Source organism: Lissotriton vulgaris, unplaced genomic scaffold (assembly GCF_964263255.1).
Source record: "Lissotriton vulgaris unplaced genomic scaffold, aLisVul1.2 SCAFFOLD_1644, whole genome shotgun sequence".
Classification (NCBI taxonomy): domain Eukaryota; kingdom Metazoa; phylum Chordata; class Amphibia; order Caudata; family Salamandridae; genus Lissotriton; species Lissotriton vulgaris.
In genome coordinates this window covers 484,085-508,239 of record NW_028246115.1, presented here as the reverse complement: position 1 = coordinate 508,239, position 24,155 = coordinate 484,085, and the positions used below count along the sequence as shown (strand labels likewise).

Sequence of the window (24,155 nt, the reverse complement as noted above, 5' to 3'; positions counted from 1 at the left end):
AGCAGGGGAAACCTCCAGGCAGCAGGAAAGCCGACCAGAAGCAAGGAAAACAGCAACAGCACCGAGAGAGCAGCTCTAAAACTTTGCCGAGAGCTACAACAACAAGAACTCAAAATGGCGCCCGGAGCTTGCTAGACAACAGTAAAGCAGCGACTGTGCAACGGAGCAACTTTAAAGCAAGCAGAGAGGAGCGCAAAAAAAGAAAGAACACCACAACCACGGGAAGGCTAAAACGGAGTGGTACAGCAAGCATTTTGTGGCCGAGAGTACTCACTGGAGAAGCGCCACGGCAGACACCCCCGCCTCCGTACAAATAAGGCGAACAGACAAGGCAGGCGAAGCGAGGTAAGCCCGCCAGACCAGCGACCCCTCTAGTGAATCGTAGTGGTGTGCCTATCGGGAAGATCGGCACCGGAATCGACAGGAGGGAAGGCGCCATTGCCGGAAGTCTTCTCCAACTCCAACTCCAGGCGGAAGACCCGGACCGGAAGCGGAAGAGCGTCAGCGATCAGCGCCGGAAGGTCCTGCACGAGCAGGGGAACTGCAGGGGAAACAGATCGGTAGGTCGCGCGCCAGCCCTCCCGCGGGGCGGAGCAGCTGAGAAGAGCACGAACGGCGCCAGACCAAGTGGCGCGGAGGTGGAGGCAATAACTGCCGGCAGTGCAGCGAGGCGGCACAGAGCAAAGGAGAGCAACAACGGAGAGGGGATAAAACAAAATAAAAATAAAAAGGAAACAGCGCGAGTACAGCGCGAGTAAGGCACCAAGTGAGGTGGGGTGTTCAGAGAGAGGTCGGAATACCTAACGAAGGGCACGCAGCCACACAACAAACACTGCACAGCAACAGTCAGCAGGTCAGGACACAGGCAGCTGCAGCAAGCAGAGCCGGGCGGGGGATTGAGGGGGAGCCCAGGAGTACCGCCAAAGAGCACGCCAAAGAGCACACTGTGCAAAGGGCAAGACCCCTAAAAGGGTACACGCAACGAAAGTGCAAGACCAGCAGCAAGGTCACTACAAGGTAGAAAGGCAGCAAGCCTAAGCCGAGAAGAGGTCAGAGGGGTCAGAGGGAGGCCGAAGATAACGTCACAACAAAGGGCAAGGCCAAGACCCCTAAAGGCACACACAGCAAGTGCGCAAGAGACAGGAGAGGTAGCAGGCAGGACCAGATAATAAACACAACCACCAGCCTACTCCCCCGAGTGCCAGACGCAAGGAAGCGGCCCCAACGCATCGGAAAGCAAAGCAGCTGGACAGAACGCGAATGAGACAAGGCACACGCTGGCAGGTCTTAAGGCAAAGACCAGAACGAGGCACATCCGAGAGCCTAGCAGATATAGACTGCAAGGCATTTCGGTGCCAACGTCAAAGGCAACAGACCTACCCAAGACGACCCTAGCGGAAGGGCGGCTAGGCAACATCCTATCAAGGAGGGGCATTGTAACAATGGCAGGCAACGAGGGGAAGGCAGTTGGAGATCAAAAAAAGCCAAAGATAGACAACCAAGGATCGCCTCTGAAAAACAATAGGAGCGAGACGGTCACCCTAGAAACGATCCTGCGGAGAGTAAATGAAGGGATCGAAGTGGGGAAGGATACAAAACTCAAGGTGGAGAACATGCAGCTTGAGATGGCGGCTATAAGAGCGGACCTTCACAAAACAAATACAAGAATTGAAGTGACAGAAGGCAGAATAAGCACAGTGGAAGACGAAACAAGGGATAACACCAAAGCCATAGCTGATCTGCAGAAAGTCACGAAAGCCATGCAAAAACAGCTTGCGGAGAAGGATGACAGGGCAAGAAGAGGCAACGTAAGGATCCTGGGAGTGCCGGAGGGGACAGAAGACAAGGCGGGATCATGCGCAGCAATGCTAGAGGAGATGATCTCCAAACTCACCGGCATTACATTTGACAGAAGGTTCGAGGTGCAAAAGGCATACAGAATACCAGCAGGAAAGCCAACAACAGGCAAGGGGCCGAGGGCAATAATATGCAACCCGCTTAGCCTAAGCCAAACAGACGCCATCTTCACCTTTGCTAGAAAAAACCAGAACCTGAGGTGGGAAGGAAGCAAGATTGTATTAACCCAAGACTACTTCAAACCAACGGTAGAGTCAAGAAAAGGATTCCTGGCCCTCAGAGAGACACTGCGCAGAAGAGGCGCCACCTTCAGCTTCGTCGGCCCTGCCAGATTCAAAGTAACAGATAAGTGGAAAACAATGATTTTTGAATGCCCGGAGGAACTAAGGAGATACCTGCAAGGCCCACCCGTGGAGGAGATGGAGGATAACAGAAGCCCAGGAGCGGCGAAAAGAAGTGCCTCACCGGATGAGAACGCACACTCTGAATAAGGGAACACTATATACGCCAAAGGAAAAAAGAAAAGGAACAAAACCACCAAAATGCACAAGAAAACATATCTACCTCATTAAACCCAAGACGGGAAATAAAAGGAACTATAACTAGAATGAAGAACCCGACTGCAGATCCAGGACTACGGATCAAGGTCTCCCAGCAGCTAGCAGTCGGCAGCGAGAACAATGAACCCAAGGTCAACCAAGGCACAATCTGAACGAGACAATCAAGCGGTGGCAGAGGACGGTGCCTTGCTCTGTCCTGGGTCTCATTTTCTCCTCAAATCAAGCTACACCAAGTAAGAAAACTAACTCTACCTCAGGGAAAGACGCGGAGCGAAGGAACTTTGTCGTCGCACACCCACTCAGCAAGTAAGGGAGGGGGGGAGGCAGGAGGGATGGGTGGGGGAGAGGGAGCGAAGGAACCGGGGGGGAGCGGGGAGCACATACATGGGCCTACTTACTATCATCTATCTTCTCTATACTTTATCTTTCTCTATACACTCACATGGGGGAGCAGTACACGCAGGAGAAGGGGGATGGTCCCACACACAACTCAGAGACCAAAAAGACGCAGAGGAAGGCCATTGCAAATGCGGAAAACAGAGCAGCTTAAATGACAAACAGCAACCAGAGTAGCATAGCGTCTGACATTAAAATAGTGTCCCTAAACGTCAAGGGTCTGAATAGCCCGGTGAAAAGGAGGAAAGTGCTCGAACACCTTAGGAAACTTAAGAGTGACATATATGTGCTCCAAGAAACGAGATTACAAGCAGAAGACATCAGCCGCATAGGGGCCAATTGGATAGGTGAGGTGCAGGGCTCACCAGCACAGAATAAGAAGAATGGGGTAGTAACAATTGTAAGCAAAAACTCCAAAATAGAAGTTGTAGACTCTCAAGCAGACACGCAAGGGAGAATGCTCATAACGACACTCAGAAGAGCGGGGGAGACATTCCATGTAGCGAACATATACAAACCCAACAGTGACGACAGATCATTCTGGGAGGGGGTGGGTGCACAACTGTATTCACTACCGCTAGGAGATCTGCTGATCGTCGCAGGAGATATGAACCAAGTCCTGGACCCAGCAATTGATAAGCATCCATATAGACCAAGCCAATCAACAAGCAATCCCCACATCCTTAAGAATCTCTGCTCCAAACTAAGACTAAGAGACCCATGGCGCATGAGCAACCCAGATGCCAGGGAGTACACATTCTACTCCAACCCACACAACTCATATAGCCGAATAGATTACATCCTAATGTCAGAAACACATACCCACCTCATAGACCACACAGAAATAGGACCCAGAACAGTATCGGACCACTCACACATAAGCCTAACACTATCGGGCAAGCACAACGACAAGTCAACCCGCAGATGGCGATTCGATGACAGTCTGCTCCAACACGCCCCAGCAAAAGCCAAGATAGAGGAGGCGATAAAAGAATACCTACTAATGAACGACCAACCAAACACAAACAGGGAAGTCTTATAGGACGCCCTGAAGGCCACCATCCGGGGAACAGTCATGACAGTCAAGGGCAGGATGAATAAAGACAGGAATAAGAGAATTGCAGACCTAGAGAAAGAAATTAAAAAACTTGAGAACAGCCACATAGCCAGAATAGAGGACAAGAACACACTCACAAACCTGACTAAATTGAAGTACGAACTGAACAGAATACTGAGCGAGAGAGCAGGCACTTGGATCAATAAATATAAATCTATTAACCTATGCACCGCAAACAAAGCGGGCAAAAACCTAGCATCCTACCTGAGAGGGAAGCAGAAACGCCACACGATAGGGGCCATCAAAGACAAACACGGCATATCCCAGACCTCGAAGAAAGACATCCTAGAGGTCTTCAGGGACTTCTTTGAGGGACTGTACACCAAAGATGAAACACTGCATGAGGATGGGGGAAAAGAGTTACTAGAGAACATAACCACACCCACACTGTCGGACCAAGAACGAGACATCCTGGAAATGACCATAACGGGGGATGAGATAGAGAAAGCCACGCAAAGCCTCAAAGATAACAAGGCACCGGGGCCAGATGGTTTCACAGCTGGCTTCTATAAGCAGTACCTAAACATACTCAAACCCACAATGAAGGAGGTATTCACAGCATGCGCCCAGAGCGGACACATGACACCCTCAATGGCTGAGGCAAACATAACAGTGATACCCAAGGAAGGGAAAGACACAACAGAGGCGAAGAACTTTAGACCGATCTCCCTCATAAATGTGGACTGCAAGATCTACGCAAAAATACTGGCCAACAGACTCAACGCATACCTTCCAAAACTCATACACAACTCGCAAGTAGGCTACCTTAAAAACCGTATGTCACACGAAAACACGAGACTTCTGTGCCACATAATTAACCACTCCTCCAGAAGCGACAACGCAGCAGTCATGATAGCCCTAGACGCTGAGAAAGCCTTCGATAGAGTCTCATGGCCCTTCTTAGATCAGTGTATGGGGAAATTCGGGCTAGGTCCAAACTATAGGAAGATGGTGATGGCCCTATACGAGGACCCCAAAGCAAGGGTGGTGGTCAACGGGGGCACATCAAACATACTCAACTTGGGAAGGGGAACTAGACAAGGATGCCCTCTGTCACCAGCCCTATTCCTACTAGCCATAGAACCGCTCCTCACGATGATCAGAACTAATGTGGATATTGTAGGGATACCAGTAGGGGGAGAAACTTTCAAGCTAGCGGCGTACGCGGATGACGTACTAATAGTCACAGAAGACCCAGAGAGATCCATAAAAGCACTGACTGACACCATTGACAACTACGCCCAGGTCTCGGGGTACAAACTCAACAGAGACAAATCTGAGTGCAAACCTTTAAACATCCACACAACAAGAACAGTATTAGGAACGTCAGGACTAACATGGCAACCGAAACCCATAAAATATCTGGGTATCCTCTTTGAGAGAGACCTAAGAATGACATTGGAACATAACGAACAAGCAACAATACAGAAAATTAAGGACAAAGTAGAAGGGTGGTCCCCCAAGTTCACAACATGGTGGGGAAGGATAGAAGCAATAAAAATGATGCTGACACCGATGGTCAACTACATGCTAACCATGCTCCCACTGACCAACACAGAGGGCTTCCACAAGACACTTGACAAGATACTGAACAGCTTCCTATGGAGGGGGAAAAAACCCAGAATAAGCCTACACAAACTAAGGCTATCAAAAGATCAGGGCGGCCTGAACATAACGAATTTCAAACGATTCCAGACGGCATGCATAGCTAGACAGGGGCTACACTGGCTAGACCCAAGACAGGAATACACCCCAGCATGGCTAACATTTGAGCGCAGACTATTAAAAGGCATGAACCCTATAACCCTCCTGACAGCCACACGACACCCAGCAGTGAAGGACAACCCCGTCCTCAAGAACACAAAGACAGCTCTTCTGAGCGTCGACAAACTACTGACAACAAGCATCAGGGGAGGTCAATTTGAATCCCTCTGGCACAACCCCATTTTAAAATACAGAGATAAGGTTCTAGACATGCCTGAGTGGTACGGACATGGTATATCCACGGCCCAAGACCTTCAAAGACAAGGCGAGAACACAACTTTCGATACACTCAAGGAATCGCACAACCTGCAAAACATAGAACTCTACAACTTCCTGAAAATAAAAGTAGCAATTAGGAAGGCAAACCTTAACAGCCAGACACCTTCGCTCTTACAGCTTGCAGCCAATCTCAACATACTAGGACACCAAATAGCACACCTATACAAGGCCCTACGCCCCAAAAACACCAAACTCAATGATAAGGTCACAAACTTCTGGGGGACTTTAGCAGGGAAGGAACTAAGCGAGACCGAAAAGGCAGAATTATGGAGATCGACCACTAGAAAAAAGATAACTGCTTCACTAAATCAGACCAAATACTGGTTAGTGCATAAGGCATACTGGACACCGGCCCGCCTATCCAACCTCGGGATCCGAGAGAGCGATACATGCTGGAATTGTGACAGTGGAAGGGGGGACTTAGAGCATCTCCTGCTCAGCTGTCCTCAGATCAAGGACTTCTGGGAAAGAACTGGGAAGCTTATCAATGAAATCACTGGAGTAGCCATACACATAGATTTCCCAAGTCTAGTCCTGGGCTTTGCATCCCCGTCCATCACAACAACAGAAGACTGCGACCTCATTGACCTACTGTTGACGGCTGCAGTCAAAATAATCCTAAGCAACTGGAAAGACACCACAAAAGCTACACCACAGGCGTGGCTCAACTGGGTCACATTCCTAAGAGGGGCAGATAACATTACAGCGAAACACTCACCGAAAACACACAGGCAATCAAACATATGGGGGCCCCTAGACCTCTACCTATCATCACATAAACCCCCCTAGGCGCAGACACTAGACACTAGACATCCATCAAGGGACACACTATAGGGACCCACACTCTAACAAAAGAAACCGGCGAGGAAGAACACTCTCCTATCTCTTTTCTTACCTCTATCCCTCTCTATCCTCTCTATCGTCCGGGGCGTTATACCCACCAGGCAGTACAAAAGTACAAAAGGGGTGACAGAAGACAACGCCATGCAAGACTCGGAAAACGGACTTCTTCTTTTTTTGGACTCTTCGAACTATCCGACCCCTCGTAACATTGCAAAGAGTGAACTATTGCAGGACAATATTGCTATACCCCCCCCCCCCGGCGCCTTCTTTTTCTTTTTTCCTTCCTTTCTTCTTTCACTCTCTCCTCTTTCTTTCCTCCACTCATGTATGCTCCATGTAAATATATATTTTTTTTATATACAATAAAAAATTACAGAAATCACAAAAACTTTTTCTTAAGGTATTTTAATATTTTAATTCCTTTTATGTGCTTGTGTTACTCAGGTATTGCTTTTAATCCATTTCTCATGTATTGCTTCCCTTTAGAGAATTTTGGCTGACATTGTAATGAGTTTTTATTAATTATACAATAAAAATTATTGACTGGCTGACACACTCTGAGACAAACTCCATGTACGGAACATTTCGAGCAGAGTCCCACCACGTATTTCCCAGCTGGTCTTCAGGGCCATCATTTTACTCAGGATCCTTTAGGTGACCAGAATTGCCCAATCTAGATTGATAAGCAAGCTTTGGAGGTGGTGGGCATTTGACTGTTTATCTCTGAACTATCAAGAATAGATCTTGGTTAACTGCTCATCAGTATTGATTAGTGTAGGATTTCTTACTAGTAGGTGTTTCATGTCGTTTTGGCATAAGCCAAAACAGGTCATGTCCTATGGAATGTTCCTCTATTCTAAGTTTTAAAAATAGTAAGCTGTTTTCCAGGGGTGAGGGACTTTGTAGTCTTCTCCTAGCACTCTAGTGAATGGGTGTGGAGCTAAACAGTGTTTCTAGTGATTTCTTCACAACACCTAGGAGTCAGGCAACAGATGTTTTGTCTTTGTCTTGCGATCGTCCCTCTACCAGGGGCTACACTATAATTTAGTCTAATTAGTGACCCACCCTCTATGACAGTATTGGAGACTCTGAAACTGTGAGTCCTTTCTAGAAAAGTCAACAGCCTAAATTATCATATTAAAAGAGGTGAAGTGCTGAAGGCTGTGAATTGACAAACCTTCTCCTTTAGCAGGAGATTCACCTTTTTTGGCCCCTCTATCCTTTTCGGGGGGCAATTTTTCCAATATCTTGCATGCAGGCTTTACGAAAGGGTACCAAGAAGCTGCCTTTTTATAAAGAGGAATGTATTATTCAGCAAGTATGGCCGAACACTTCCAAGTGTTACATTTATTGTATTTAGGTCACATGAGGGTCAAACCTCTTGTGCACCTCAATGTATATATCTAACCCCAGTCTTCTCTTGTTTTCTTTCTTGTGGCTTCTGATATTCTTCTGATTGGAATCACAGGTGGAATGCTAGACAGACACCCCTCTCATTCTGCCAGCCTCAGGGCCATACCCTTTATATGACTTTGCCTTTTCATTGATTCTGACATATTTGGTAAGTCCTCTATCCTTCACCTCAACCATAGCCCTTCTTCTCTAATGCTCACAAATTATTTTCCTGGTTATACTATTTTATGGTTCAGCTAGTGGTTGCTCACCTCATATCAGAAGTAGTAATCCTTCCTAAGGGAATTTAAGACCAGTCATTGATCATCCTCAAAATGGGGCACACATCAAAGCTGGGTAGAGGTGGTATCTGGAGACTCAACAGTTGGCAGCTGACTAACGAGGTCTTCTTGAAGCACAATGTGGATAAATCAGACGCCTACTTCATAGAAAATATGGGTTACATAGAATCCTCAGTGACCCTCAGGAGGCCTTTAAGCCAAAGCCAGTATTCTTCATTCCATGCTATTGGCTGTGTCTTCCAGATAAATAAAAAAAAAAAGCAAAACAGTAGCCCTCTTTGAAGCCTGCTGACTACTTTTAGTGATAAAATACTGGAGATCTTGCAAACGAAAGACTCCTCTCATGTAAATGTTCAGATCGGGCTGAAACAACTACTGACTAAGAAGAAATGCAGCCTACAATGGTTCGTCTTGTTGGAACAGTATTCGTCACAATTCCAGCTCAGAGCCAGTGTTCCAAACAAACAATTAGGTTGCACATCTTGAAACCTGCTAATCATTGCTCTTAAATTGCTAAACATTTATAGGTGGAACTTCAATGCCTAAAATTTTTCTGCTTCTCGGATATAGATTGCTGGGGCTGGGGACACTTGAGATTAATTAGATCCTCCAAATGTGATGCAACTAAATAGTTATAGCTGGGCTGAGATAGCACTAAGATGAGAGAGGCTGTCCTGTATCTCATATAGTGCAGCTTTAACCCTTTTATCAACCACATGTCTTCCCTTGATGGCTTACTGATCTCCACCCACTTTATACAACATTTCCCTCTTTCATTCACAAGCAATCAATACTATTGATGTCAACTCTCCACCCAACTACCTGTGATATTACTATTACTGTTCTCATCGCTTTCTTCATCTCATTCTATTACAAGCTCCTCCCTCTCCTTCTTTCTACATCAAGTTCAGAAGCTTCAAAAACCTAGAACTTAAGAAACAAACTGATATATATCCATGGTTTCCAAGTATAGCAACAACATCGAAACAGTCTTTGACTCTCTCACTTCTTGTCTCTCTGGTGATCCACAACCTTCAGAGAAGAATCCCAATGCGTTTGTCACAAAAAGACTCTGGAGTAAAAATCTATTCTGAGATCTGCTCATCACCATTAAATCAACAAAAAAAACAATCTACTAAAAGTACATAGTAAAAGGAAAATGTGGCATCCTCCATGACCATATTATCTCAGCTTCAAGTTCCAGACAAATATGTTTCAACACTCTTTCCCCATTCTCCTACTGCCTGGCAAAGCTGGTGAAATTACTAAGCTTTTTTATAGGTGTGGATAATAAACTCTGCTCCTCCAACAGAGTTTACAGGGTTTTGCCCAATCCGTGATCTGCTGAATTGCAGAGTTCTGTAAAAACTAAGCCAGTTGCCGTGTAATGCAGTTTTCCCTCACACGGTGCTCGCCAATGTTGAGGCAAGTGATAAAATCGAGTGCCAGAATGCCTCCCAGTGACATTTCTCAATGCAGGCGATCATGGCATGTCACCACCATTTGTGATGAGAAAGCTCCTGCTGAAGTAGAAAATGTACTTGAGTGGCAGAAAGAAGCAGCGCCCTCTGGCGCACTGTCTGGGGCTGCTCATGCTGATTTTACAGTGACGCCCTCTGGCGCACTAGGTGGTGCTGCTCATGCTGATTTTACACTGAGGAACAAGCTCCCAGCACTAAAATTCAGTGCTAGCAGCACAACTTACCAAATTCTGCAGAATCTTACTGAATTTCTGTGTAACTCCACGGAATTCCAGGGAGTGAAACTCTGTGAGATCTGCCCACTCCTACTTTTTAACTAATTCAAATTATAAGAAGTCATTGTCTTCTAAAATGTATTTTAATGATTTCTAGAGCTTTGTAAATACCATGAAATAACATCTTGGTACAATGCTGTTATTACTACTGATTTCATCAAATAACTCCCAAAAACCTTGAGTCAGCTTCCACTAGCTCAAGCCACATTTCCTTTGGGCCTAAAATTTGGCCAAGTCCAACCACACTCATTAAATAATCTTGCCTGGACACACATGACCCAAATGATTTGTCAGTCATGGCTCCGCATTGTGGACCTCATTTGACTTGAAAATATGTTGACTCCCAACTGCTTAAACTCCTTGACCATTAACACTTGGAATCCAATCCGGTAACCACTCCGGACCCCTGCCATATTTCTGGTCATCTGAGACATGTCTCAACATCCATTTAATATCATTCCCTTCACATAAATCACTGGACATTTCTATTTCCCCATTCATTCTAGCTTTTTATAAGTAAAGTTCTGGAGTGGTTCACAGTGGCCCTTCAAGCATGCAGGCACTTTGGTCAGATGGAAGCCTATATTTCTGTGGAGTTTTCCAAGGATGGAGTTTGTTTCTGTCACTTACCGACTTCTCTGAGAGGCAGCCCAGAACTTACTGGTGTACACTAAAGATACTGTAAAACACAATCAGTCAGGTAGGAGTGACATCTGATTGAAGACCTGCCTTAATGATATGGATGTCAACTAACGTTTCAAAGTCAAGCCCTCCTATATTTATTCCTAGCTTTCTCTTCTACATTTCCACTCTTCTCTGTCCAGAGCTGGTCCCCATTGGATGATAAAACAACACACTCCCCTCTTCTGACCCAATCCCCAAATGCTTAGGCATTATTAATCAGGCGTCCGATGCCGAGGAGGGTGGGGCCGGACAGCAAGACAGCAGTCTGTAGGAGATGGGGGGTCTTTTTGCAGGAGCTTTTTAATAATGCCCTGGGGAAGGACGGCCCGCCTGGGGGCAGAGATGCGGAATCAGCATGTAAATACCTAGACCGCTGCATCAGGGAAGCTCTTGACTGTACGGCCCCATGGGTGAAGAAAAAACAGTTTCGTACCCAGAAATTTGCCCCGTGGTACTCGGAGAACCTGAGAGCTGCTAAAGCCGCTTGTAAACGGCAGGAAAGGATCTGGAGGGCAGATTACTCAGAGCAGGGGAAGGAGCTTTATAGAAAGGAACTTAGAAGTTATCATAAACTTATTAGAAAAGCCGATGCCGGCCATCTGTTAGAGAGAATTGACTCAGCCAGTAACTTTACCCGGGAACTCTTTAAGGTTTACAAGGAGCTGACCTCCACCACCCACTTAGCAGCACCAGAGGTGGGCTCAGAGGGACTCTGCAACCAGATAGTGGAGTTCCTCTCCGAAAAGGTGGAAAATATTTATTCCACCTTCCCGGAAGGGGCATGGGGTGGTGAGATAGGAATGGTTCATGGAGAACCTGTGGTGGAAGGAGCTGGGTTGAAGGAATTCTCAATACCCCCCAAGGGACAACTGATTAAAATCTGCAGCAGTATCAAGTCCGGCTATCCTAAGGATCCGGCTCCCCCAAGAAGGTTAATAGGGAGCTTGGAATGCCTAGAGCCTTTTATTAGGCACTTAGGGCCAGATGTAGGTAAGTTAATTTTACCGATTCATAAATACCGAATTTTACCGATTTGGTATTTATGAATCGGTAAAATGGAAGGGGGGAGATGTAGAAAGAATCGGTAATTGAATTACTGATTCTGTAAGAATCGGTATTTACCGAATCGGTAAATACCGATTCGGTAATGCCCATTGATTCCTATGGGCATTGAAGCCCATAGGAATCAATGGGCTTTACCGAATCGCTATTTACCGATTCGGTTAATACCGAACTTTGCAAGGGTGCAGGGGGTGTCACTTTGACACCCTCTAGCACCCCGATTTAAGGCATGTGTGACATGTGGCACACAGACATGCCCTAAGGGCATGTCCGTCTGTCACATGCCATAGGTGTGCATGCACACATGTGCATGCACACCTGGAATCGGTATTTTACCACCCAATTGGATTGGGTGGTAAAATACCGATTCGGTAAGGTCTGTGGGACTCAGAAGAGTCCCACCTACATTTCAAAATTACCGAATCGGTAAAAATACCGATTCGGTATTTTGCCGATTCGGTAAATTTACCGATTCGGTAAATTTACCGAATCGGTAAAATAGGCCACCTACATCCAGAATAGCCATTTACCGGTCGGTAATGGCCGAATCGGCCTTTACCGGTCGGTAAATGTCTACCTACATCTGGCCCTTAGTGACGACCTCTTTTGATACATGTTGTGTCCCTTTCTGTTGGAAGGAAGCTGTGGTCCTGCCGCTTCCAAAGAAACCGCACCTGGGGTTAGAGCGTTTAGACAACTTACGCCCTATCTCTCTTTTACCATACTTTGCTAAAGCCTCAGGACTTGGGGGCGACACCTATACCATGTGCACAGGCAAAAAACCTGGGAGTCTGGTTAGACCCTGACCTGTCGTTTGACTACCAAACAAGGCGGGTGGCAGGCACGTGCTTCGGAATTATGAAGGTCCTGCGTAAAACCTTGGCTCTGCTACCCGTGGCAGCTAGAAAGACACTGGTGCATGCGCTGGTGACATCCCGTCTAGATTACGGTAACATCTTGTATCTAGGGTCTCCTGCGAGATGTGTGCAGCGCCTTCAGGGAGTGTAGAATGCAGCCACCTGCCTCATTCTGAGATGCCCGAAAAGATCAACGGCCAGGGTAGCACGAGCGGCGCTTCACTGGCTACCAATTAAAGAGAGAGTCGCCTTTAAAGCACTTTGTGTCTGCCACCGTATCCTGCAGGGCAGGGCCCCGGCGTACCTGGCAGAACTTGTGTCCCCACACCTTCCTGCGCGGCAGTTGAGGTCGAGTGAGGTGGGTTTGGTATGTGTACCAGCTATAAAAAGGGCCAGGATGGGCGGCCAGTCCTTTAGACTGCTGGCTGCCAAACAGTGGAATGCCCTCCCGGTGGAACTCTGGATTGAGAGCCAAGAGAGATGCTTTAGAAAAAAATTGAAAACATTTCTTTTTCTTTAAGGTTGAGTTAGGATCGATCTGGGCTTGATTATTGGCTGACTTACCGCAGCGCAGGGACACACTGGCATTAGTGTAACCACGGCGCTTTATAAGTGGACATATTATTATTATCTTTGACTCAGGCCTTAAACCTCACAGCGGACATTGATCAAAGGTATAACACTTTTTCATCTTCAACTCTTCCTAAACCATCTACACCACAATTTTGTCTGGATGGCCTAAGCTATGGTAATCTCCAGAATGTACTGCTCCTTAAATCTTAAAGGCTGACATTCTGGACTGCTTACTGTCTCCTTTCAAATATATCACTCGTTCATGTTTACGTTTCATTGCAGGACTAGTACTGTTTCAACACCTCTCATAACTCCCTACAAGCTCTCCAGTAAATCTTTACTGTTTGCTTTCTGTCCATTCTGATGCAGTGAACCGGGTTGACTATTAAGAATCCACACACAGCATGGTCCCCTAGTGTGTAGGGCTGTTTCTCTATTATACCAATGTGTTTTGCATTTTCATCCTTTTGTTACCAAGCCTATGGTAGGTGTGTAGCGAATAGTTTCCGAGCTGTTCTGCAATAGCTGATAAAACTGACAGTTGCCCACTATTTGTTCTTTAGAGAATCAGGCCCAGCAATGTGAGCAGGTGCATGCCCCTCTTCCGTTAGCTCCTTAAATTTTATACTCAGCTTTCTGCTGGGCTGTAGTACACACTTGTATGGCTGATCCTTAGATCATATTAAAAATTGCAAGATGGTGGTTGAAGGGAAGGAGAAGTGTTGGTAAGGATAAGTGAAAAAAAGGGCCTGATCCACAATGCCGTTTCCATATGTATGTGGGACTTACTCCTATAAATTGAGGAATATGTTTATTTATTTATTTATTTAAGATTTATAATGTGCATGGCTGCCTCAGCAACGAGGCATCCCATTGCAACCAGAAACCCTAAGAAGAGAGCATGAGAGACCAGCCTAATGATTAAACATCAGAAAATGGTAATATCCAAGTTTTAATGGTTTTGCGAAATGCAAAAAGATTAGTGATACCTCTGATGTGAGCCAGGAGAGAATTCCAGAGTTTTGCTGCTAAAAAACGAAAGGAGTGGCCCCCTGTCCTTGCTCTCCGGACTCGAGGAGCACAGACAAGCGCAAGGTCGTCAGATCTCAATGCATGCCCAGGCACATAAGGCGTCAACAGGCACAATAGCCCACCCGGGACTTGGTGCGTCAAAATCTTGTGTGAGATGCACAGCATCTTAAACTGAATGCACTTATCGATGGGTAGCCAATGAAGCTTGGGGAATACATGGGCCACCAAGCAAGATCTAGGAAAGGCCACCAGGAGGCGCGCCACCGCATTCTGGACCCTCTGTAGGCGTTTAATACTGGCTTTATTAGCGCCCAGATACAAAGAGTTACCGTAGTCAAGCCTGGAGAGAATGGATGCCTGAACAATGGTTTGACGAACTCTAGGAGGGAAAAAACGAAGCAAAGGTCTCAACCCTCGCAAGAGCCCGATACAGACAATGGCAACAGCTTTTGTCTGTTTCTCAAACCTCAGTCCGTTGTTGAACCACATGCCTAGGTTCTTCACAGCCCTCTTAGGTAACGGGGCAGGTTTAAGATGGCCCGGCCACCTCTGCTCAGACCATAGCTCCCAATCCTTGCCAAACAGCAAGATCTCAGATTTACTGGCATTTAACTGTAAACAGTTTGCTGTCATCCAATCTGAAATAGCCAGCAGATCCTCCTTGAATTTCTCCAAGTTGGCACAACAGTTTTTAGAAAAGACAATTACCAACTGGGTGTCATCGGCGTACGACACCAAGGACAGCCCCCTGCCTTTTGCCACTTCCGCCAGGGGTCTCAAATAAAGGTTGAACAGAAGTGGGCTTAAAATAGAGCCCTGCGGTATCCCCTGGTGCAGGGCACATTCCTGGGAGTGGAAAAGTGGTACTGAGACCTGGAAGGACTGTTCTTCCAAAAAAGAGCGGATCCAGTCAAAGGCCCAATCCCTAATCCCAACTTCCCAGAGGCGTTCGAGGAGAATCACATGAGACACCGTATCAAAAGCGGCGCTTAGGTCCAGCAGGACCAAGGCCGCCGAGTCTCCCACATCCAACCTTCTCCGGATGGATTACGATACTGCCAATAGCGCTGATTCAGTGCTATGCAGAGCTCGAAAACCATGCTGTGATGAAGTCATACCAAAGTGGGCAGTAAGGCACAACTGAATCAACCCCAAAATTATTGCTCATGCCAGCACAAATCATCTGTCCTATTATGGTCCTGGGCACTTTGCTCTTGAATCCGTAGGTGTGCGTAATTGTAAAATTCCTTGACAGCTTTGCGAAATTATGCTCCCAGAGAAAAATGTTCCTTATGTGACATTATTTCAAGTGAGCACACACCTCGCCTACAAAAGTTGCATGAGATCCTGACAGTAGAAAGGTTCAAGCAGAAAAAGACTCTGGGCACTACATTTTTGTGCAAACCCACTGGAATCTTGCAAGAATTTTTTTTATGACAGGTGTGCTCCTAGTGCAACATTTTGAGAAATTTCACATTACCTGACAAACCAGAACTTGAAAGATGTTACTGGCATACTGAAAATTTCATACAGGCTTAGTGATTTGTAGCCTTATTTGTATCATTGGAGCCAATTTGCATGTTGTGTTCTAGCATTCTAAATGGAAAGTTAAAATTAACTCAAGTTGAGAGGCTGAAGTTAAGACCATCCATCCCATCCCTTGTTTCATACATGTTATTTCCAGACGGAGGTTCCTTCTTGCTTCTGATTCTTTCCTCAATCACTGTGTCTGTATTTTCACAGCATAAAAGTATTATGGAGATGCCTTTCTCTTTATCAGAACCTGTATTTTTACAGTTGTTCTTTTATGTCTCCCCTATTTTCTCCTAGTATGTGTCAACTTTGCGTCCAAGGAAGAAGAAAGAGAAACCGAAAGAAGTGGAGACCAAGTCACCACTGGCCAAACGTGCAGCAAAAGAGAGGAGCAGTAGTCTTGAAAGGACCTGGACACCTCAGAGAAGTGTATCATTGACCCACCCCTCCAGCTCAAACTTCATTCCCAGCCCTGGTAGGGACAAGCGATCTGCTAGCAGCCCAACCTCCATGGCCGTGGACAGGAAGGAGATCGCTAGGAGGGTCCGTCAGACAGTGGAAGAAGAGCTGGAGAAATGCCGGAGGCAGGTGGGCTTCTCAGAGTCTTTTGCTGAGGTAACCAGTTCCATCTCAGTGTCTGAGGCAGACTCCGAGTCCAGCGAAACACAAAACTTTGATACAAACGACGAAGAGAGGAAACAGGTAAGTCGTTCTGCAAAACATCTATCTTTCCTCCCCTGCAACCAGTTCCCAGAAAGCTAACAAAATAGATTACTCGCTGTACTTTAAAATTGCAAATCTTCTACATTTGGATGGCTTTTAAATCATTATTAATTTATTTTATATTTGTCATGTTATTGTTACATGTTTTAGAACCAAAGAAAATTTCAGTATGATTAATTAAATTACAGAAATTTGAAATATTGCAACTCTTGAGACAAGAATACTGAGAAAGAACATTAAAGTGCCGAGGAAAAATAAAATCCTCAACTTTACAAGATCTAGAAAATCTGCCTCTTCATTTTGTAGTTCCTCCCAAAAGCAGGTTCTCCCATGCGACCACAGAGCATGGGGTAGTTCACATACAGGGCAGAAACCTAGTGGTGCAAAAAGTGTTATGCTAACTAAAGTGGCCTAACGGACTTGCATGTGGGGTTGTGAAGGGCAATGTACCTCAGATTATACAGTCACTTCCCTATACAAGCTCCCCAGCTGTTGTAACAATCAAGGAACTGGGAACAAGTGTGTTGAAAGTTGGGATCCAGTGGATGATGTGGGCACTTAAGAGGGCATCGCTCTCCAGGTATCACAAGTCAACGGTGTGGGTCTCACACAGGAGGTCTTTGATGTCCCTGAGACCTCCATAAGAGACCATGAGGCAAGCCAACAAGCCCTTGGGGAGCACACATCAGGGAGCCACACTGCAGCAAGTAGTCAGCCGCGTTCAGCCACTATTCAAGAAAGGTGAATGATCCCTTCCTTCCAATGGCAGTAAGCCTCCTTGTGCACAACAGATTCCTCTGGCAGTGTGCACCGTGCAGTTCCAGGAAGTCCAGTCCCACAAGCCTATGTCTACCCTTCTGAAGTATGGCACCAGTAGCTATACTATAGTGTGCCTCTGAAGTTGGGGGTGGTTCAGAGGGTTTCCCTTTGAACCACAGATGTCTTCCATAAGTTTCACTTATGTCTGCCATAGGGCCAGTGGAATGCAGATCTGGCATCCAGTGTCAAAACCTTTTCATTTAATCTTTCCAGCTTGGCCCTCAAATGGCAGAGGTCTGTTGTTCCAGTTGCTTGCCCAATGTTTATAGATGTCTCTAGGGAATACACAGATGTGCTCCCCCAGTCTCCAGTGTGGTCTGGAGTCAAACTTTAAGGCACAGAAAGAGTTTTAGATCAGAGAAATGCCCACTTCATAGAAGGGGCATTTGTAAGCTATTAATGACAAATCACTCTTTACCTCAGGAGAAGGTTTGTCATTGTGAAACCAATGATAGGAAACATTATGAAGCTACTCCACTTTAAGCCACTATTGCAGCTTGAAGTTATTTCAACCATTCCCCAATGTTAATCTATTGTAAGAGCAAACCTTGTAGGTAGTGAAAACACACATGGGTATTCTTCACTACCTGTGCAGGGAACATACATTTGTACCGGACCTGCCTTTTACCTACCACTGGCTTCACTCCTTAAGACTTACCCGTGGGGTGCGCATGTGCTAGTGAAAGGTTCCCTCAGAATTGGCTTGTGGTTTAGAAAGCCCAACCTGAGCAGGAGTGCAACTGCACACACACTGGCCTGAACTGGCAGACTTGACACATGTTTAAAAACCCATTAGTTAAGCACCACTGCCTAACATGTGTAGGAAGGGCACACTCACTTTCACACTGCATTTACAGTGGGAAACTGCCCAGATCCTTAAGACCACTAAGAGAGAATCATCAAAGCATTAGTGTTGGCCCATGGGAAAACCCCACCTCCTAGGTAGGAAAAACTCACATGAGGGTGTTTTACTAACTGTGCGAAATCACCCATGTATACCTGCCCTGCCTTTTGCCTACAACTTTCTCCACCCCTCAAGGCTTACCATAGGGGTGCTCTAGTGGTAGTCAAAGGCTCACTCAGGGTTGTCTTAACAGGGTAGAAATGCCAATCAGAGCACAGGCGCAACTGTGTACCCACAGGCCTGCAATTCCAGGCTTGATCCATGTTTCAAAGGCTATTCTGGTGGGTGGCACATTTAGTGCTGCGCCTCACCATTTTCCAGTGCAGTACCTCCCCTGGGTATGTGGTGTACATTTGTACAGGGCACTCACAGGTACAACACCTTAACCTATCAAGTAAGCACCACTTCCTAGCATGGCTAGGAAGGGCGCGTGTGCTTTCACATTGCATTACAGGAAAGCGCCCAGAATCCTAAGGCCACAAAAAGAGAATCAGCAAAAACTAGGAGGAGAAAAAGCAAAAGGTTTTAGGGAAATTCCCTAGGAAAGGGCATGTCCAACACACACCAACAGAGAGCAATAAAAAGCTGCACGTTTTATACCTCAGGAATGATACAGTGACTTACAGAGACTGTAATTGTGCAGGATGTAGGGCTTTAATGCCTCACAAACACTGAAATTACATTGCCTCCCATAAATTATTATAGCCTGTTAGACAGTGAAGGCTCCCCCATTGGGGCATGGGGCTTTTTCGCAGTGCGAGAAGGCAGAAACATAAATGTTAATAACTACCATTTGTGTTTCTGCTTCTCGCACTGCAGAAAGCAGAAGTGCCTGGTTGGGGGTGGGCGGTCCTGCTGGTTTGCTCATTGTTGTGGGTATTGACTGTTTGGTCGGCCCTGGGGCTGACCAAACAGTCAATACCCACAACAGTGGGCAATCCACTCCCCCCTACCCTCGAGCGGGACCGCCCATTCTCCCTTTTTCTCTATGTAGGCTGCTGCATGCAGCAGCCTACATAGAGAAAATGGACCGGCTGGGGCGCTCTCCAATGCGCCTCACCAAGCACAACGCTTCCATTGCAGCATCGTGATTGGCGGAGGGGAGGGTGGGAGTCTGCCTTCCCTGATGACGAGAGCTGCAGGAATAACGCAGGACAGGGGGAGGGGAGTCGGGACCCATCCAGAAGCGGGACGATAAGTTTTATTTAATATATTTTTTTAATTAAAGAAACCCCTCCCTCCTCCACCCCCGAAATGATGACCGCATTTCCAAAATAATGCCTGCCCGTCATGCCGGCTGCGACTGGGACCCTACTACGAGAGGACATGCCTGCACCTAACGCAGGTCCACCAACGATCAACTTGGAGCCGAAATGAATTGGCGATGCTGTGTGTTGCTGAAAAAACCTGCATATTTTCAGAAGGCTCCTCTTCCACCGGTGTACGTGAAGAGTTTCGGTGTCAGAATCTAACAGTTTGCTCTTTTTCCCAATGGTTGTTCTAAGCTGATAGCAAGGGGATTAGTCTGAGTTCCTTAACTACTCAGAGCATTTGGCCCGTGGGGGTGCCACAGGTTTAAAGCTGGTGAAGCTCTTGGAGGCTGGTGGTTGGCACACCAGCGGCGGCGTTAATGGATTTTTAGCCCTGCCATCGCAGTGTGTCCTTTAAGAAAGGGTGTGCTTGGACGAGAATATCGGGCAGTGCAGTGCACATAAAACCACACAAAGTGTCTCCTCGAAGATTGTCAAAGAAGGTGAATGATGGTGAAAATGAGTGGCTAGAGGCATTGTCTTATTTGTATGGGAGTTTGCTGCTCCTCCTGAGCTGTCTGGTAAGAGATGCAGTCCCAGGTGATGGACAGACTTTTTTTTAGTTCAAGAAAACCTATTTGGAAGAAAACGTTTCTAAAGTGTTATCACTGTTGACAGAAGAAACTAGATTGACAGTACTTGAAGAGCTGCATTTTCAATTATTCACACAATGTTGTCTGTGTGCTTTTTTTCTCCCTGCCTTTCCACATTCACAAGGATGCTTATCCTTCTCCGTGTGACAATCCTCTCTACTCTCAGAAAAGAGGCCAACGCGGGATGGTCCTAAAGTTATAGCACCCCTGAACCTCAAATTGGTCCTTTAGATAGAGTTCTGGGATAGACTATAAAGGGGGGGATTATAACATTCCACACACCACCCCCTCCCCAAAGGATAAAAGGACTTTAGTTGGGCGTATGAGGCAAAAAGTGTCCGAGTCTCGTCTGCCTTATTCAGACTGCTTTGCTGTCCATGCCACTTATTCAGAGAGAGTCTAGGAATAAAATGAGTGACTGCGAACGACCCCCTGATGCTTCTTCAGCTCATCCCTCCAAGTGGACCAGAAATAAACCCTGTCACCTTGTATTCGACTCTGAGCTGTCCTCTCACCCTGGTGTCTTTTCTTCTTGAGGCGAGGCCCCTGAAACACTGCCTCGTCTCCAGAGACAGTTACACACGTTTTTGCATCTTTCTTTTTTTCATCTCCCTACCTTTCTCCCACATTCATTCCTTCTGTTGTTGCCCCTGGCTCCCTCTTACTGACTCTGTCTCTCTATCACTTTATTTGCACTCTCTTCCCTTCCTCTGCTGCACTACTCCTTCTCATTTATCTCTATTTTCTTCAGTCTCCCCATCTCTCTCTCGTCATCTCTCATCTGTCTGTCCCCTCTGACTCACTTTCTCCTTTTCTCTTCCCTCCTTTTTCCACTTTTCGTCCCTTGCACTTCCTTTCTTCCCCTCTCTTTCCCCTGCCTCTCACCTTCTCTCCCTCCTAGTGTTTGTGATAGAAAAGGCAGGCTCCACTACTGTCCCCAACGCCCGCACTCTGGTTCTGGGGGTGCCCCTACCCTGATGCCCATTATTGGCAGCTCGTGGCACTGGCAGGTGCATGAGGATCCCATTCAATGAGAGTGAATTCAAATCTCTGAATAGTTCCCAGCTAATGCACTTGGATCTGGGAAACACGGCTTAAGCTGCAAAAAGTCTGATTTATCAGACATTATACTCCCGGCAACCACTGCCAGCCCCAGCCAGGTCCTCTCCTGTCAGAAAGGAGATGAGAAATTACCGCCAGCCCTCGCCCTCTAAAAGCTTGGTTTGATAGAGGGCGGGCATACACCTGACGACAGGGATGCACTTCTAAACTAAGTGAGGGCCCATAAGGATGTGAGTGAAAATAAAAACCATTATAATTATTTTAAATAATTGTAATGTGACTAATAACTATATGATATTAAAAACAGTGAACAGTGAGTGGGAAATGTATTGTCTCCTAACCTTCATGTAAATGGTCAACATGTTTCTGCTGTGTTGGCCCAGGTGGGTCCAGGGCATTCATCAGGACCAAAGTATAAAGACGGGGTTCCGTTCTTACCACCTGGTGGCAAGAAACCACCACTGCGCAGGTGTGGCCTGTGCCACTCGCCACTTCCAAAACGGCTGTCAAATGTCAAGCCCTAAATGCAACAAACACGTGCCCCATGCGGGGAGAGGAAGGAAAACTCCTGTAGTCAGCCTGCCTCAGTGAAGTCTTCCTCATTTGTCCTCTGTGGCTGCTCCAGCTCCTCCCGAATTCGTGATGAATGCCCTGGACCCACCTGGGCCAACACAGCAGAAACATGTTGACCATTTACGTGACATTTAGGGGACAATAAATTCCCCACTCACCGTTCACTGTTTTTAATATCATATAGTTATTAGTCACATTAAAATTATTTAAAATGACTATAATGGTTTTTATTTTCCCTCACATCCTTATGGGCCCTCAATTAGTTTAGAAGTGCATCCCTGTCATCAGGTATATGCCCGCCCTCTATCAAACCAAGCTTTTAGAGGGCGAGGACTGGTCAATGATGAAGCATGACACCAGGTGGTGTGTGAGACCAGTCCGTCACATTTTGTGAGATGCCTTTGCTCACAACACAGTCGTAACCTTAACAGAGTTACAACACTAGGAGCAGCTCTTTTGTGGTATACAGTTAATATTGGAGGCTGCTAGCTCCTAGAACCCCTCGCCTCATGTTCCCTTCTCCACGCATCGTGGAGTTTGTCTGTGATTGAAATTACCGCTAGCGCCTGGAGGGCCCTCTCCTGCCAAAGAGAGAGCAGAGATAGGATAGTTGAACTGGGAATAGTGCCACTACATTTGCCGACGGTCCTGGGACTCTGATAGGACAGTGAAGCTGGGGCAGTGTCTGTAGACTTACATGCAGGCCTGGTAGTGGTAAAAGGTGTACAGGAGTCTGGTAGGACAGCTAAGTTGGAGCAGGCTTGTGAGCCTGAAAAGGCACTATGACAATTGCTTTAGTAGCCTTCTTGCTTTTGCAAATATGCTTTAAAATGCACCATTTGCCCCCCCTTTATCAAAATTTTCTCGGAGTAGAACCTCCCCGAGTCCTCCCTATGACATCGCACCCAATCGGGATTAGGGATTGTGCCCACTCCCCCATGTGGGGTGAGCACGCCAAGTGTGTAGTGACCCAAAGGTCAGTAGCCCATTGGCTACTGACCTGGAGACCCTTAAAACGCCCCTTAAATACAGTATTTAGGGACAGACCTGAATCAAGAAGGAGATTCCCAAAGCCTAAGAAGGAGAAGCACAAAATAAGACGCCCAGCAGAGGAGACTGCAGAGAAGAACTGACTTGTCCCCAGCCCTACCGGCACATATGCAGTATCCAGAGATCCTGCACCAAAAGTCACTTTGTCCTGCAGCCAGCAACCTCCAGAACCTTGGCAGGACTGACAACCTTCGACAAAGACCGGCTCTCCTGTGAACAGTAGCTCTGTTCAAAAGAAACTCCCAAGAGAGTCTCTGAGCCTGCTCAGGACTAAGAAACCTGACACCTGGAACCAGCACTGCACCTGACACCTGTGGCCCGAATCCAGGTGTGCCACTGGTCCCAGTGAGGTCCCCTAGTGCGCCAGTGCCCGAGTCCACGGTGGGTTGACCCCTCCAAGACTCCCTGACGCCGCCTGCCGCCTGCAGCCTCTGCACGGAGACCTCCCAATGAGGAGTCGCCCAGTAATGTGAAATCCGACCTCAAAAGACACCCCTGCATCCAGCTGCCCTACGCCCTGGAGAAAAGAACGCTAGGGGCACCTACATCCCCGAGCCCTCCAACTTACCTGCCCATCTGTTGGTTTCTCCCGGAATTCTTCCTTGACCAAGCCTGCACCCAATATCCAAAACCGGCAACTCCCATTAAAAACTACAAGACACCAGACGCCAAAACAGCACCCTGAGAGTAAGGTGCTATCTACTTTTACCTCTGCCTAACCTTTGGGGTTCACTGGACTCTGTGCACACTATACCTCATTTTAATATAGTAAATACAGAGCCAGCTTCCTACAGCTAGTAACCGTGCCATCCACATGCCATCAAGGTTCCACGGAACCTAACATGCATTATATGCCAGTCCCGTCGCCTATGAGGTCCCAAGCGACAGCATCAGTTCAACTGTCATGAAACAGTAACCAGTGACACCTCTTGCTTAGGCATATACACGCCAAAGCAAAAAACTCTACAGTTCATCAGTCCATATAGCATTGTAGGTAGCTATGGAAAACCTGAAAAGAAAGCAAGCATATAGTTCACAGCAAACAGTATTAGTATCATGTCTGCTGTAATCAAGAGTAGAGAAATGACTTACCTGTGATAGAAAAAAGCACAGT

General features: G+C 46.7%; 1 protein-coding gene across 1 annotated transcript in view; it reads left to right on the top strand.

Moving 5' to 3' along the window:
• PPEF2 (protein phosphatase with EF-hand domain 2) overlaps positions 1 to 24,155 on the top strand; it is a 141,282-nt gene that overhangs the window by 47,453 nt on the left and 69,674 nt on the right. Inside the window, exon 11 of the mRNA XM_086949276.1 lies at positions 16,305 to 16,709. Within this exon, the coding sequence (XP_086805402.1) occupies positions 16,305 to 16,709 (405 nt within the window). The remainder of the gene's footprint in view (positions 1 to 16,304; positions 16,710 to 24,155) is intronic.